Here is an 18,143-nt window from a genome sequence, read left to right as displayed (position 1 = left end):
AGCTCTCAGAAACTGCTTGGGAGGTTAGCAAAGGCGGCAGCTTTCAGGAGAGGAGCAGAAACAAACGGCTAAGCCGGTAACCACTGCCAGGTATAGCTGCAGTGGACAAAAGGCAGGTGTTAAGATACGCAGATTAATACTACTGCAACTAACGATTCTGCTGAAATGACTTCACTTTGAGAGCTGCATAGGGAATGTGGAGCTACTGCACTTGTTTCACAGTCAACTATTTTCTACCTCTCTTCAAACTTTCACTTCCACAATTTTGATGCTCCGGTTGGGTAAAAGTCTTTATTTAGGAACAACTGAAAGCACATGTTTAAATAACAAAACAGTTTCTCTCGCTATGGATTTTGTCAGTTGGGTCTGTGCTCTGCTCAACAGCAGCATTAAATTCTTGTATTTCTCAACAAAAATTCTGTATTTCTGCAGAACCCAGAGGCTTTGCACACCTGCATGACAGCCAGTAGCAATTCAAGTCCCCCTCGCAACGATGCCAGTCCACATGAAACATGGGAACACTCATGAAACAAACATTAATAAAACCTGAGTTTGTATTGACTGTCGGATGACAAGCCAAAGTCGACCTATGCTCTCCTCACCAGCCCTACAGCGCTATTCAAGTGAGAGAGGGATGCCATCATCTCTCTCCTCCCCATCTCTCCACGGCATGCGTGAATTGTTGAAGCATTTTTCACAAAACTACTGAAACATTAGAGAACCAAAATTCAGCTACCTCAAAAATAAACCCAAATACCTTTAGGTACAAATGAACAATAAATTGCTGCTTTTAGCAGAAGCACTTTACTAGGAATGCAACAGGATTTTATATTTTGATGTGTGTGGTTTTTTTCAAGTAGCACACTAACAAAACAGAGTTCACAGGTTCATTCATTAACAATTCTCCAGTTGTCTTTCTGCAGATTTTATATCAAGAACACTGAGGCCAGAACTTCAGACAGAGAGAGGCAAGTTTTCTTTTAGTGCTGAGATTACTGATCTCATCAGATTTAAACTTGCCAAAAACATTGGACTGATCAATAGATCACGGTAAACTCTTGAGCTTGCCAGGAAACATTACTCCAAGATTTATCGTCTTTTTGGTAAGACCCATGTTGCCGCATAAAAGGCAACCTCCGGGTGTGGACTAGTCTACATACGCCAGTCAATGCATAACAACATTTTTATTGCAGATTCATTTCCTTCTCCTAATGGCTCCTTAGGAGGGAAGAAGTCCACCTCTAGGATAACTACTATTTTCTGTTGCCTGCCTTCTCTTTAAAAAAGGATTCCTTCCAAAATGGAACCAGAGTTCTCTTAATCTAAAAGATCATTCCTACAAAATACCAAGAGAAACTTTGGCTGGAGAAGTATTTCATAAATCATATCTAAAATTACTTAAGAGTATCTAACAGATTACAGTCCAGAACTGCAAACAGATGTGTATATGACTCATCTCACATATACTTATGCACAAACTGATTTTTTCTGAATTACTTGCAAGAATAAATCTAAAAAAGATATATATGATTGACTGAGGTACTGATACAGATAAAGGGTGGGGGAGAAACGAGCTTTTCAGCACACAAGTCCTTAAACATCTTGTTTAAAAATATGTCATTCATTTGCGTACTTGTTTACACTTCAGCAGACAAAATGAATATGAGTTAAGACTGAAGTCTTAAGCAGTATACATCAATTTATGAAACAAACAATGCCACCAAAAAATGGAACCCCAGCCCCATAAAACACTGAAGACAAATATTTTAAAAAAGCAAGCAATAAACTTAACTGTTGCCTATAACAACTCTGAGTTTTAGAACTGAGAAACAAGAAATACATATGGTTTAAGAATTGCAAGGTTAAAGTTAGAACCAGATGATAAGCAGAAATACAGTTTTGTTTGTTTTTACAGGAAGGATATCCAAAGTCAATTATCCTTTTAAGGAAGGCCTATAGAACATGAGAAAAGTACATTAACAAGCTATCAAAACAAACATATTTCAAAATATTGTAGCATTAACATAACTCACCAGTACTATAGTATCTTTTAAGTTCTGTGCGTCTGATGTCTTTCAGTTGATTGTATTTTTTCTTTCTCTTTTCTTTGTCTGGAACAGTTTCCTTTTCCCCAGCAACTTTACAGTTGTCTTCAGAGGAACTGATTTGCTCCAAAATAACTTTACTTTCATCATCTTTCTCAGAAGGTGTTCTGGAAACGGGAGATCCAGGGGAATTGGCAGAGACAGTCTCAGTGTTTTGTTTGGCTTGCCTTTTCTTTTTCAAACTATGCATAAAGTAAAAAAAAAAACAAAACCCAACAAACATTAAGATGTAGCCAACCTCTACAGACAAGTTAACTCACTTACTAACTTGATTTTTTAAAAATTAACTTATTATCAGAATTCCTTACAACTCAGTAAAAGCCACACACTTTGTTAGTAACTTGGTAGCTAAGCTTATCCTATAGAACACTCTTCAGTCATCATATTGTGACCTCAGGGATCTCGTCTCAAGAGTAACAAAAAAGGTAATAAAGTTTTTACTGTTGTTTCCAGGGAAGGAGGAATGGAGAAAAAGAAACAAGCAAACAAAAAAACACTGAAAAGTTGTTTTGTGTTTAAACCATCATACATAAAAACGCAGAAACAAGACACTGAATTGCATTTTCAAGATGAAGCTTAGAATAAAATAAAACCTTAGGTCATAATGTATTATAATGCAACAGCTAACATAACTTCACAGTCAACTGCTCCTGCTTTATAAAGCCACTTGTTTTGATATAAACTTGTTATTTATTTCCATTTTGTCCAAGGTTATCTCCCAGCAGCCACCCATGCTACTCCACACCTGTTCTTGCACAACCCGCACCACCTGGTACTCCAAGTGTCACCCAGCAGCTCCTTCCACAGTGTGACCGATGTGGCTGCAAACTGCTTGTGAGGGAACATTTTCCAGTTGCTATAGCTCTTCCGAGAGAAATCTTAACAAGCTACCTGTAAATTTTCGAACTTATCACTATAGCAACAAGAGTATTTTCTTTTTAGAAGACTCCTTAAAGCACAGCTCAAGTGAAAAAGATGCTTCAGGAATCCTAACAGGGAATTTTCTGCTAAATCACCATTTTTAGCACTGACTTTGGTTAGCGAGAGCAAAGGCTGACTTTATGGGTTGAGGGTCAGCGTCACTGAAACAGTCCTTAATTAAGAATCACTGACATACCACACAAAACAAAAAACTAATCTACCTAATGATCCTTCTCTCTAGTACATTAACTTCTTAGTTACAAGGTACCTAAGGGAGGGAGTAGTCTATTAATCATGTTGATGCTAAAACCTTTGTTACATGCACAGGAAGAATTATGCATAGAAAATAGAGACAATCAATGAGTCACCCCAAATGGGGAAAGGTTACGTGATTTCAAAGCAGCAGTTTACGTAAGGGAAAACTTAATACATTAAGTTATTAATATAATGCAGGAATTTCAGAGATTTTTCCTTCCACCTTTCATATTTATATTCCATCAATATATTTTTTTCAGGCTACAACATAAAAATAAATACAGAGAGCATTTGAGAATTATAGTGAGACATTTCAGGCTACACACTTCCCCCCTCCTTAATGAAAACATTAAAACCAGTTCCCAGGTTTAGAATAACCAGCCTGAGACCTCAGAGAAGGGCGGTTTTTCAAACCACGTGACCTACGCTTTCCAGTGAAACATTTCAGAAGATTGTCTTGCAAAAGCTGTGTCTATCACACACGTACGTATACATATTTCTGAAATGCTTCCCGAAGTACAGTATCAGGAGACCCACACTGCAGCCAACTCAGTGAGGATGGGTCCTGCTTCTGCAGTCCTCTCCCATTCATTCAAACCCACTGATTTGTGAGACAACTAGTAGTAGTTCACACTCTGCACAGCGAGAGAGGTTTAGTGTGTGAAACTACAGATCAGGTCCTGACTACATATGAAAACAACCTACGGGGATTTATAAAAGATAAAAGTGAACACATCTCTATAAAAGTGTTTTGTTTAGGCTAATGAAAATTTGAGTATGCAGAGAAAGCTTATTTTTGACTAATAAGCCACAGTCCTGATCAAAGGCTGCCATAGCAACCGCAAAACATTACAGTCACATTGCATACACAATGTCTGTATTTAGCCCTGGTAGAAGTCTTTGCAAAGCAGCCCTCTACACTGAAATGGCGTATCTTTACCTCACGCTTGCACTTGATTCCAGACTTGTAAGTCAGACAGGGCCCTGATGTTTTACTCTATGACTCAACATCGTTCCTGCACGTGTGCATATCACAGGGTACCCCAATCATCAGCTTCAGGAGATGAGAACTGGTGGCGAGCACCCACTCACAGCCCCATTTCTACTCATATTGCACCAGCGCCTTCTATCCTCAGATTCCTAGTTTGTTTTGATCACAAACTCTGTTAAGTGAGCTTTCTGTAGCATATATGTAGTATCTCAAAACAGCAAAAAGAAAACTGATAATGGAAACACAGAACCTTTTTTTCTGAGGGAAAAAAAAAAAGGAATGAGAAAAACATCTCTAGAGGTCAACAGTCCTCGTGACAATACTAACAGCTTCCATCAGTACTCTCCTTAAAACATAATCACTTGACACAGAGTTTTCAAAGTTACCCTAGGCAACTTTAAGAATAAAGAGCTAAAACAGAACTGGTCCATTAGTGACAGAAAAGAGGAAAGCTGAAACGACTGTCTAACTGCAACCTAACTGACTGATGCTTCTCCCTATAGTTTTAATCTTGCCTGATTCCCATGTACCACAGCCCAGCAAGAGCTCATCAGACAACCTACAGCATCCCCAGCACACAGCTGCTGCTGTGATGGGCAACGCCACGGGCACCTTTCAGGTAAGAGTGATCGAGGATCTGTGTACTGCATAATTTTTATTCCGTCCTCGTGGCAAGCATCATATTTTCAGATAATGCCAAGCCTACCCCTCTTGCCCACTGCTCAGTTTCAAGGCAATGACCATGCAGCTCTCAAAGAGGCAACCTTGGCACTAGAAAGAAATACTGGATGTGGACTGATTATCCTTGGCATTTGTCACAGGATTCGAAGTTACTGCAACTCTGCCTGGGGTTATCATCTCTGCTCAGAAGATGCTGCTTTTAGAGGTCTCTAAAGCCTGGCCAAAATTATGCAAAGCATTCCACTTACTCTTGAAAAACCTGAACTATAATATCCCAAGGAACCAAAACAAGCCTTCAACAGCACTTAAAACTGTAACAGCTCCCTCAAATTTACTATGCTTTTTGACATTGTTCTGTGCACCCTCTTAGTATAGCAAGTACAGAGGCCTGTATACACACAGGGCAATTCATTACTAACATGCGCTGGTACAGTGCGGCAGAGATTGAGCTGTGAAGAAGACAGCCAGACGGTATACTGCATCTTAAAACAAAACTCCATCCCCCTGAAGCACCCCCTCCAGCCTCTACCAGTCCACCTCTCACACTGACCTGCACATCCCGCAGCCCACACAAGCCGCCAGCCCCTCTCCTGCTCAGATTTCAAACCCATCACCTCCTGAAGAAGCTGGACGCTGAAGGTCTCATCTGTTCTTCTGCCAGCTCTCAGGTATTTCCCACCCTTCACGGCAAGAGCTGCCACAGAAGATGGATTTAAGAACACCATTTGTCAAATTATTTCCTTTTTCCACTACTTTGGAAGATTTTGAGGGGTTTTGTTCAATTTTAAACGGGGACTTCTCTGAATAAAACTAATATTCAGTCTTGTCATAATGGTTATGAGAGCAAAAGGGAGCTGAAGGCCAAATAAATAAATAAATAAATGCCCTCAGTCTGACCAGTGTCAGGTTTTGCAATTAAATCAGCCTTTCAGACAAAACAATATGCATCTTTTCCAGTGAGTGGATAAGGTGTTACTGTACAAGATGTCTGTTTTTCTGTATCACAGTCAATGGATATGTTGTGTATCAGTAGGGAAGTTGCTGGGGGAAGGAAGAGGGAGAGAGAAAAAAGGAGGGCAGGAGGAACAAACAGCTTACCTTACCTGCAAAAACACTCCAGTTTCTGAGGAAAGTCTTACACATCCGTAATTTCATTTAGACACCAGATAATGTTTTTTCAAGCTAATTGGTTCTGACAAGCAAAGCATTTCTTGTGATTTTATACATAGGCATCCTCTTAAAGTCCTCAAAATGTTTTCTGAGCAACAACTGATATGCCATTTTCTAAGTCTGTCCAAATACAGAGTTTACAGTAAAAGTTTTCAGTCTGTCACTGTGCCCAATGGATGGCATGGGGGCTTTTCCACTGAGTCCCATGTGAATCAAAGGAACTGGTTCTTAACAGGCACCGAGAGCTGGCTGCAGAGATCTTTCAGGCATTCACTCTACAGAGGAAACAAGGAGCAGAAACTTTCTGCAACACAACAACTATTCTCATACCATTTAATACAGGCTAACGGTCTGAAATGGACATAATTTCAGAGTAGTCAGGTAAAAATACAAGGTCAGCAGCACTCACTTAAATTAATTTGCAACTGACTGCTTAATAGCTTGGGCACTGACTTACAGGAAAAGAGCTAGGAAAGATTTCAAGAAATGGCCTACTTCATCTTCCAGACCTAAGTCTGTTTGAATGCCTACAAAAGGCAAATAAATCTGCCTTTTTAGAATAGCCTGAATTTCCCATTGCACTAAGATGGTAGTGTAAAAAGAAAACTGATCAGAGAAAAAAGGGGTGTTGTTAGCTGCACAACTTTCACTAGAAGACTACAAGCAACCAGAAAAGCTTATGCAACTCTGACACTGAGACAATAAAGAAATGGAAGTCTGTCAGTAATTTTTTTTTCTAGAAATTCCATTTGGTTTTGGTTAACACTTATTCAACAGAGATGCCTAACAAACAATTGAATAGGACCTCATTTGACATCTAATAATTGATCACAGACAAAGCACTATGTCCATATCACAGGATGATCTAAAGAACTCCTAGGATAACAAGGCATGAATTTTACGATGTATTGGAGTAATAAAAATCACACAGCATGGACAACTCTCGCTTTAGAAACAAAAGAATCTAACAAAGTGACCTTCCAAAAAATATTAAAAAAAAGAAGGGGGAAGGGAAAATAAATCTTCATTTTATCTTGAAGCTGACACAGTTTTCCTTTTGGGAAATCTTCCACAATGTGTATCCTCCAAAACATGCCTTGATATCTGGCTTGCAATCAGCTTAACATCCTGCACGGCACAAACAGATTGCGTTCTACAAATGCTGTGGGTTTTTTTAATCCATTTATGCATATATGCAATAAGATAAACAGAACTTGTTAAAAAAAAAACCCACACAAAAAAACCACTTTCAGACACTTCAAATATCTTAATCTGTTTTGTTCCCACAAAGATTCTTGTTTATTTACTCTGCATATGAAATTATATACTGCCCACTTATTTCATTCAGAATTAACAATTTTAATTAAGTCTCTGCACACAATACAATATCTACTAATTTCTTTGTACCCTGCATGACATCCAGAACAGCTAAATAAATCAAATTAATGACATTAAAAAAACTACATACAGAAACCTTACTGTAAAAAATCCCCGTTAGGCACCCACTGGCCTGATCCTAGTAGCCACTCTATTTCGGCCAGCACAGACCACCCCTCTCTCCCTTCACCCAGCTCAGTGCCAGCACGACTAGGCCAGCTCCAGGCATGGCTGTGCTCTCATCCCATCTGATGTAACCTGACGAATAAGCAATCTTAGACAAAATAAATCATTACTGTTTGCAAAACCAAAGGAAGTCAGACTGCTTGCCAGACCTTAATGTTTCACTCCTGACCTCCTCAGTGTGGCTACTTTCACTTTATGACAGAAATGAATACAAAACCCTTCGTTCTCAGTGAGAAATCTTTCTAAAACACAACAGCATCCACCCTGCGAGAAAGCACTCTCTATGAAACACCAGTCATTTCAGGCTGGTATGTGCCCTGTTTTGGAAATGAGCAAGCCGCAAGGCTGTATGTTTACTATTAAAACAGACTATTAAGGCAAAAATAAGGGATGGAGCACTTTTTTTATGAGAGATTTAAACAATTAACTGCAAAGAAAAAAACCAAAACCATTACTCTGAAATGGTTATCATGGACAACAGCGTGGTTGCAGTACGGTGGTTGCAAACACTGAAAAGTGTCTGTACTCTGGTCATTCCCAATGACAAAGAGCAACTACAGAAAGCTCTGATATCAGCAGCACAGGTCAAAGCCGGAAATTTTCACTTTTATTGGAACTCCTATTACTAATTTACAACAAATAGCAGCACCACGTTTCACACATGGTCAGTCATGGAAGTTGGCATGCTCCAAAGAGTAAAGAGCTGTACTGACAATCAGGGTATCTCTGCCTTCTTCCTGATACTGCCACTAGCTTACAAAAAACAAGCCACACTACCTCTGTTTCATCATTTGTAACATGGAGGGAAGGATTTGTAGTAAAGCTGTCTGGAATTTTAAAGACATTGTATCTTCTGATAGAAAAAAATACTAAATTATTAGATTAAATGAAAATATATTAATTTTCCCCCCAGTCTTCTGACTGATATCAGGGAATTTTAAACATCCCACTTGAGCTCTCGTTTTGTTTATTTTAAGGGGAAAAAATGATCACCATTTCCCAGGGTAAAACTCAAGAGAGTTTTGAGCTGTCAGAAAGCTTCTATTTTCTTAAATTTAAGACAACAAGGTTCCCACAAAGCTTAATAAACTTTATTTCTTTCAAAGGAAAAAAAATATCCCCATCTTTTCTGTTTACTTAGCAAAAGAAGTTACGATGTATTCAGCACTCCATTACCATGACAACAATTTAATAATAAAATCTTTTCCATAGGGCAAGGATTTGGGAAAGCTGTTTTGTTTGATTTAGGCATCTATTGAATTCCTTCTCTTACAACCTCAGCTACTGCAGGCTCTCAAAGAACAGCTTTAGGCAGAAGGCAAAACGTAGAAATCCCTCCCTTCAGATGACTCCTTTAACTTTGCCTGAAGTTCATTTAACAGGCTTGTTCAATTGAGCCCGCACCACAGATCTATCTTGTCACTAATGCCACTGGACCCTTTCCACACTCCCATCCTGCTCTTCCTCTTCTCTGCTAAGGGTGCTGGATACTTGTGTTTGTTAATCATCCCAAGCTGCTCCCACACATGCAATGAATTCTTCCCACCAAAGCGTCTCAGCAAGACGCTCTCCCTGCACCGAAGCCCTGGCCAGGGAGGAACGGCCTTGCCTGGTCACTTCCAGGCGGTGCTGGGCTCCAGCTGCTCTCCCACGCTCAGCGCCAGCTCCCCAAGCCCCCACTCCCCTTGACATCAGCTGGCTGAAACCGTCAGAAAATGGGAACTGCAGTCACACAGCAACAGAGGGCGTTACTGGGAAGCTGTGCAGATTCTGCACCGGAGAGTCACATCATGTTAAAACTACTAAGATTATTTCACAAGGACAATAAGCACATGGTAATCAGGCTGGCTGAAACACATCTCAAGTTCTCCCCAAAACTTTGATAAACTCCTCCCGCTCCCTGCCTCTATTTTTAACACTCTTCAAAGAACTCAACTTCCATGAAACAAAGAGAAAGGCCCTTTTAAATTAGTAATTGATTAACATGGGGAAATACAGTGCAAGAACTGAAGACAACCCAAAAGAAGAAAGATGACGGCAGGGTTCACAGGGAGCTGTGGGCGACGTGTACCACTCTGTACAGTCATCGCTGCACTTTCTCATATCAGGTAAGTTCTGGACTTTCCTGATAATACAGAGCCAGCTTTAGTACTGATTAAACTGACTGGAAACAGTCAGAAGGAAATTTAGCGCTCAGTGATTCAAACAGCAACAAACATTTACAATGAAGTGATAAAACAGTAGATTAATATCAACGGTCAGTTAAAGCAAAATCCAGGGGAAATGTGCCATACATTGTGCGGTGGTAACGTAGCTCAACCCACCTCCAGGAGAAAAAACCTCAGGGAATGGTATTTTGGTATTTCTTATAGGAGGAGTACCAAGGGCACCACATTAAATTCTTTCAAGAAAGGCTTTCAGATAAGGTGAAAAGCAGCTAAAAATAAATAGCTTAGGCAGGCTGTGTTTGCCAAAGACATAAACAACAGATAAATATTCACAGTTGTTTTTTCTATCATGGCATGGCCTACGAAGGGCTGTGGAGAACAGTCACAGGGATACAGTTTTTTTAAATTTTTTTTTATTCTTTTCCTTCTTCAGCAGGTACCTACACCACAAACTGCTAGAAACCTATATATGTGTGGGCACACTCGTGAAGAATCCCTGCAAGCACTCACTGGCCCCTGTCAGAGAAAGCATGGTGAGTGCAGCAGTATTGGGGCAAAAAGCAGAGCAAAACCCTAGGAGGAACATGGTACTATTTCAGGAAAACCTTGTAGCTCAAAGAAGTGTTTTAAGACACTTCTGTCAGCAAAAGGCAGCACCTCTCTGCTCACCACTGATCCTGTCCCCAGGAGTTGCGCCCACTCTCGCACACAAGCGTGTCTTGCAGCTCCATAGGGACCAGATCTAAGAGATTATCTACGTTAAAGATAACGCAGCAGAAGTGCCAATGCATAAACTAATTTTTCAAAATCTGATGTCTCCCCCGTTATACCCTACTTGACTGTGCTAACGTTTTTATCGACACAAAGGAGAAGGCCAAAGGAGGAGACAAGACTGCTCCTCCCAGCAGCAGCGCCCGTTCAGAGGGACTTTGCCCAGACCAAAGGGCTTGTCAAGCTACAGCCTTACTTGTTCTCTGCAATGTTAGACTCAGATCAGCAAAACGAGGAAGCCAGAAAGCCAAACCAGACACAGGCCATGCGATGCCCAACAGACCTCTGGACAGGAGCACTGAAGCAGTTTGTGGCAGCTTCCTTCCACTTATTCAGAAAAGGCACTTTGATGTTGGGGAATTTTCATGAAGGTTTGCGCTGCGAGGGCTGGGAAGCAGGCAGCTTCCCCTGCTGCAAAAACCAAGGAAACAGTGACTCTGTTTCTCTAACAGCAGCAGGGAAGAGGAGAAATAATTGTTTTCTTCATAAAGAGGACCTTAACATTGAATAAGTTGGCTCAACTCAGTAAGTGAAGTCACCTGGCTGACTTTGCTGACTGGCAAGGTTGGGGAGATCCAAAGTAACCATGGTCAGGAAGTCAGTGATCAAAGTCAAGGCAAAAATTCAATTATTTCTTTATTTAAATGATCACTAAAAGGGATATCTTAGAGAGGGAGGGGACTGAGATTTAAAGCACCTGTCTGCATTAGCTTTTACTTTTATTTAAAAAGTTACTTTGAAAATCAACATTTAAGTGTCAAGGCTCTCCGTATCATTGCATCATTCTGTATGGCGTGAAACTACTGACTTAATACACACGTAAACAAAAGTATTTTAAAAAGAAAAACACAGAGAAAAACCATACAACTTCTCTTTTAGTAAGACAACCAGGATGAAAAAAAGCGCTAAAAAGGAAGCCAAACTAATAGTTTTAAATGCTAACTTTCATGATGACGCAATTACCCAAAAGCCACATTTCTCAGGGATTCTGTTAATCACATCTGGAGCTCAAAACGTAAGAGATGCTGTGCATGTGCTTGCAAACAGGGTGCATACTCATCTGTTCAGGAAGACACAACTGGAGAAAGCTTCTGTTTAAAATATTTCAGAGTAGTTGTTAAATCACAACCCACTGCGTGTCTCAGTTCTACGTTTGCATTCATTGTCCCCAACAACTTGTAACCTATTTTCCATGTTGAGCACGTTAATTGGCTTCCTGAATAGACTTCCCCACTAACTGACTTAGCACAGAAGAAGAAATGCCCAAGTGTACTGATGACCCTGTTATCCAGGTGGGAAAATGAAGAATCTGTGGCTTTAGTGTTTGGAATAATGAGGATTGTCTCCTCCTACAATACGTATTTCGTAAGTAAGAATGATAATCCCCCTCCACCCAGAGGAGGTGTTTGCATCAATGCTTCTGTACAAAATAATACGGCATCATCTTTTTAATACTGTGGTCAAAAGATCATTAACCATAAGTATAAAGATGATACAACAAAGTAGGGCTTGTCTACATGGGACAGTCACGTGGCATGCCTGTACCAATATAACTTCTCATGTGCATATACCTTATGCTAAAATGAGTATTTGGCACGGTCTGATATTTTTCAGTAGCCATACCATTATACTGAGGAAACCAGAAGGTTACAGCGCTCTTGAACTTGATCTTATAAGGCAGCCGCTCTGCCTAACACCAAGTGGCCTCGCTTCTGGAAGCAACCACATGCACCCAGGCTGCAGCACGGCTCGGAGCTTACGTGCTGCCTCCTCCCCGCAGAAGCGGAGCAGGAGGGTGGTGGTGGGAAGCAGACCAGCTACCTTCAATCCCCTGCTGCGTTCAAGGACAAGGGCCTCCTAGCAAACCCCGCTGGCCGCAGCCAGGTAAGGCAGGTGCTCTGCAACGCCCTGTCCTGCTGCCTGCCACTGTCCCTGCCTTGCCCATTCCTTTCTGAGCTGGTAAGGAAAGCTTCTTGGCGTGCTGGGTCCTACCCCTGCTATGGCAGGTGGGGGGGGAGCTGCTGGCCTCCCCCTCCTCTCCTGTGCCCTGCCATTTCACCCTGCAGCAGCAGTGCCTTGAACCCGCTCCCACCGCCCTTGCTACAGCTCTGTTCCCACAAGCAACTTCCACCCTTCTGTTAAACCTAACAGTATTTGCTCAGATGCATCAGTTCACGGGACCAGAGTCATATGCTGTAGCTCTGAGACACTCTGTGGGACTGCAAAGAAGAAAGGGGTGGTGGGGGTGGTTGGCAGCGTTGGTAAAGCAGAACACTTCTATAATAACAAAAAACCCTTCTCAGCCTCAGGCCAGCAGAACTGCTACATGCAGCACCCGCCGTGGTCCAGGTGGAAAGAGGAGCATCACCTTTTTAACACAGATATTGAACATACAAATAAATCTTCTGCTTAAGGAGATTTGATTTTTGAAGATCATCTGATTTAAACATGTGATTAACACCTCAAAGCCATGTATTTATGGAAGCATTACTGAAAGCAAAAATCCAGCAGCTGACAGAAATGCAATGTTATGTCAAAAAAAAAAAAATTTAAACTAAGCTTATCTGTGATTGGTTAGATGTTAAGTTTATGCTTACCAAAATAAAAATAACCACTCCAAAAAATAGTGGTAGAAACCTGGAGTAATTATCTGTATACTAAGTGCTATACAAGACAAATTCTCTGTGCCAGAGACTGCTGTCTGACAGGAAAATACTCAGTGCATTAAGACACCCAGAGAGCTGATTTATGGCTCATTTACATTACAAAGGTTTTCCAGCATAAGGACAATTCTCTCCCTCCCCCCCAAATTCCTAACCAGTTCTGCTGCTCTCCTTGGGATTTTCTCCCACACAGATCAACAGGACAGATCCCAGGGACCTCAACGGAGTAGCATGAGAGACTAAGAATATAGCTAACACACATCTTAAATTTCAGATGATACTAAGAAACACTCCCTGCCCAGACCACAGTAGGACAGAAAAAAACCACCAGAAGCCTACACTTACAACCCACCTCCCCATACTGAGATTGGCAGGAATGGGGCGGGGTGGGGAGAAATCCCTTCCAAACCCAGCCTGGAAGGTAGATTAATGAATACGAGGGTTTAGCAGCCCGGCACCCCAGGGAACCTGATGCCATCAGGAATATCCACACAGCCTCTTACCCGGTCCAAAGCACCAGGGAAGCAGGGGAAATGCTTCATTTCCTGGAGCAAGCAGGAGTGGGGAGCACAATGCCCACAGGCACGCCAGCAGAAACTGCAGAACATGCAACTAAGTTTAAATGCAGTGCAATTGGACAGACATCCCATGTCCCCACACAGGATTCACAGCATTTCTTCTCTTACCAACTGAATTCTCTTAGTTAGCTATAGAATGCTATCCAGTCCCTCAGACAGAGAGAAACTGCCTCTCTCCAAAAGGACGATCCTGCAGGTATCATTCATATCCTTCCCTTTAAACACGCAGCACCATTACCAGAAACAGACCATCCCACCAGTCAAACCAACAATCCTATGTAGCATGGCACATGCCGGAAACAAATGGGCAAAAGTCTTGAATCACAGCAGCAGATACAAGGCAGGGAACTTCATCTGTGGGCCAGAAACACCAGCCACCTTCCCTGAAGGGACATGTCTAGCTTCATATCAACCCGGGTTTTCTTCAGTCCAGCAAACTCTTCACAACGCTGACTCTTCTCAAAATACTCTACACCCCACTCCCTACTACCACGTGGCACAAAGCACAGGAAAGCTGACCAGGACTGCTGCCACAAGGTGGTAAGACAGCTGGCATTTCCCAGAGCACAAGCAAGAGATGACTAACAGCACCACCAGAAAGTCCGTACCATCAGGCATCTCTTTAGGTGTGTGCCTACCTCTCACTTAAACAAAACCGTGGCTGCTTCTGGAAGGGGCCTTCATGCCACAGCAGCTCTGTCATCCAGAAGAGACATGGCAAAACCAGAAGACTGAGTGGGACCACCTCTTTCACTTTAAAATTGACCATGGAACTGCACGTCTGCCAAGTAATAATGCTAAATTTTCACCAGCATTTTAGATAGGCTTAATTTTAAAGCAGTTCACTGGGATTAAGCAGAATTTTATGCAGTAAGTCCTAAAAGCAGAAGAGAAGACACATCTGGGAGGCTGAAGGGACAAGACCATACCTGCGGACACTCCAGAAACACTGTGTAATTTAAAAAGGTAATTGTATCAGTTTCCTACAGACAACAGCAAAAAGTCTCTATCTCACCTATCCAGAAAGCAATCTTTTGAAGCCCCCGAATTTTATGGCCCTTAAGATACAACGTCTTTAAATCCCTCCAAGAGCAAAAAGGTAAATGCACGGCCCGCCAGGAGCCTCCAGCACACCCCTCTTGCCCGGTATATACAGCTGCAGGGAAGGAGAGGGAGACAAAATACATTACAACAACGTTAACAGCAACTCTTATCAAAACTGCACAGACTCCTACATCAAAAGGCCTATCATGTAACTATTTATGTTCTAAAAAGGAGGCAAAATAAGTTTCTTTTTTCGCAGTTTCTTTTTAAAGGCTGATAAGAGACACCCAAAGGTCCCCTTGGGAAAAGCAAATATAAGGTCATTTTATGCTTGCTGCCTAACAAGCCAGCCTTATACGTATCTTGCAAGGTGATTAGTGAAAATTCTGAAATTGCTGGTGTGAGACAGCATGTTTGAAGATTAAATAAACAGAAACTCTCTTCTCTGTATATTCAGTGATATAGCCCTAAAAGAAATCAAGAACATCATGAAACTCTGCCTTTCTTCTCCTTCCTAAAAAAAGCCTCTCTATACAGAGCCCACACTGTTACCCAGTCTCACTTCACATGCAGAGGGAAGTGAACGGGTGAGGAGATGAACCATGCTTCCTGTCTTATGCAAGTTTTGTGCCTCCTTAAATAGCATTTCTGGTACTGGAAAATTTTGAAAAAGACTCTGAAGAAAGCCTCACAGCCCCATTAGATACTTTCACTAACTCTGTTATCCAATAACAACATTCTTCAATCCTAAATGACTCCACTACTCTTGAGGATGAAAGCACTGGAAAGAACCAAGGCTGCAGAAACCACTGCATTGTTTATGCTTCCCAGAGGAAGCACTCAAGTTGGGAATAATTCTGTGATTCACAGGCAAAGTAAAGGACAGTAATTCATGCTCTTCTGCTGACTCTCATCCTGCACCACAGAATTACAAGACTGCTAATATAAAAACCTCAGAGTCCAGAAAGCAACAGCAACACGAGATGAGTGAACAGTTCCCAAGATGAGCAGCTGTTCAATGCAACTTCTCCTCTGCAGTGCAATACTCTTCAAAAAAAGCAGGTTCAATTTTCCCCCCAGTTCTCATTCTTCAGGTTTACACCCATGATAAGAAGAAAACTTTTTTTTATATATATACACACAAGTAATTTTATGAGCAATGAACAGCAAGTGTCTCTCAAGCATCTGAAGGACTTGACCAACCTCCCAAAGCTCTACTCAAAAGCTCCTGATGCTGCTGCCTATGAAATTCTACACATTCTTTTATGCCTGAAAACTACAACGCCTGCAAAGGACAGCTGAAATACTAACCTACACAGCCAGGCAGAAAGTCTGCTAAAAACATCGAGATCCCTCCAAGTTACTGGAACGGCAAATAACAATACTGTATGTTTCAAAAAATATCTTACAGCTTCTCTCAGCAACCAACAGAGCAAATCAACTACCCTGCACATACACCCCTAAATACCAGAGCAAATAATATCCACTGCACCCCATAAATCTGAAGTAGCAATATCTTCATCCTTCTCTTAGAAAATAAAATGCCTCAGGCATACACGTTATTGGCAAAACAATACGAGTAGAACACAATACTGGTTTTAGTTTCAATAGCAGGATTATGAAGTAATGTTTATACATCTGGAAGCAGAGCTAAGAAATTTCCATTATACAGATGAGCTGTAATGATGTATTATTTCCTAGAGTCATTTAAAAAAATGTAAGCATCTCCAGGATCTTGGCTTGGCTATTCTTCACACCCAAGATAAACCTCCACAGTGGTTTGTTTTAAAAACAATGTGTGGAAACTTTTCCTTCTAAAAGCAAAAAATAAATTATGGGTGCTACAGGAAACCTGAATAAACATCAACACTTTGGCTCAGCAATTGCAGGGAGAAAACTGCTGGAGAAACAGTGCTCTGAGGAGCACCCAACATTTGAAGCCTGCTGCATGGATATAGCAAGCCTGGCCAACAAGAAAAGCACCTAACAAAAAAAGACAAAGTATCTCATATAGGAGATACCCTCAAGAAAGTATGTTTGCGCATATATACACCTTATCTGGGTCTCCCTCCTTCCTAGCCACCACTGATATCCTCCCTTTCCACACATGCCCTCTGAGCTCACTGCAGCTTCCTCATTTCATCATATTCCAATATGAACTGTACAAACAATGAATACAGGAACAAACCAGTACAAAGCCAGAAAAATTCCAGATGAGACGCTTATAAACCTTTTAGTTTGAATATGGAAAAGACTGGTCACTCCTTTGGTCATAGTGTGTCACACAGAGTCCCTGCAAGCTAACATCCCGCCTCCAACAGCGGCCAAGAGGGAAAGGAGGATCAGGGAAAGACCATAACAGTGTGACAAGTATATACAACTCCTTCTCCAGCTAAGCTTTCCAGACTCTAACTGTTTACAAATCAGCGACTATTCCTACTGTCATGGGTTGTGCATGTTTAAAAGGAAAGCTAAGGTTAGGTCATAAACAACTAATGTGATTGGAATGCTGTATATCATTTGTTGTATGGTTTGTTTTACTTATTTTTAGGTATTAAAAAATAATTACGAGAAGAAAAAAAGCTGCAAATTCAAGCCTGGTAACAAGTAAATAATAACTATACTAAACACATTATCCTTCTAAAATCTTGGTTTTAATGTACAAATCTTAATCTGTATGAATGTAAATTTAGGTATCTAAGCCACGAATTTAAATTAATTTAAAACATGCTATGAATTCCTTTATTTCCCTTAAATATTCACATCATAAGGCAACACGAGGTGAACATTAGGTTGTACAACGGGCTTCATGTTCTGACAGAGTATTAGCAATCTGGAGCTAAAGGGAGTCTCTGCCTACTCAAATGGGCTTTGGACCATGTCCCAGACATTCATGTAGTTATTTCAAAAGAATGACGGTAACAAGACCAATGTAAATTCAACACACACAAAAGCACCCAAATCCCGGTGAGAATATTGTCCCTAAGACAAGCACTTCATCTTTGACTTCAGAAACCTGGCTCTCAGTGGTCACCAAAGGAAAAAGACTGAGAACTAACATTTGTAATTCCCCTGGAAACTATTAAAAAATCATTCAAGTAAGCATCAGTTTTAAGGTTCATCTCTATACAGCAATCTTCAGATTAGGGTCACCACAAGTTGGAGACATAACTATTAATAAAAGTAATGTAAGCATCTCAGTTGACTTGTTGAAAAGGAACATGTTTTCAAAT

General features: G+C 41.1%; 1 protein-coding gene across 6 annotated transcripts in view; it reads right to left on the bottom strand.

Annotated features, from left to right (window-relative positions):
- The window catches only part of NCOA7 (nuclear receptor coactivator 7), a 92,807-nt gene that overhangs the window by 50,823 nt on the left and 23,841 nt on the right, over positions 1–18,143 (bottom strand). For 4 of the 6 annotated variants that reach the window (XM_075087566.1, XM_075087562.1, XM_075087564.1 and 1 more), the window contains one exon: positions 2,034–2,287. The exons of 1 other annotated variant lie outside the window; for it this stretch is intronic. In XM_075087566.1, coding sequence (XP_074943667.1) covers positions 2,034–2,287 — 254 coding nt within the window. Of the gene's footprint in view, positions 1–2,033; positions 2,288–5,503; positions 5,524–18,143 lie in introns of those variants that run through there. One more of the 6 variants, XM_075087565.1, reaches the window with a different exon arrangement.

This window comes from Phalacrocorax aristotelis, chromosome 3 (assembly GCF_949628215.1).
Source record: "Phalacrocorax aristotelis chromosome 3, bGulAri2.1, whole genome shotgun sequence".
Lineage (NCBI taxonomy): Eukaryota > Metazoa > Chordata > Aves > Suliformes > Phalacrocoracidae > Phalacrocorax > Phalacrocorax aristotelis.
Note: the sequence above shows the minus strand (reverse complement) of the source record. Positions and strands in the feature narration are given on the sequence as shown.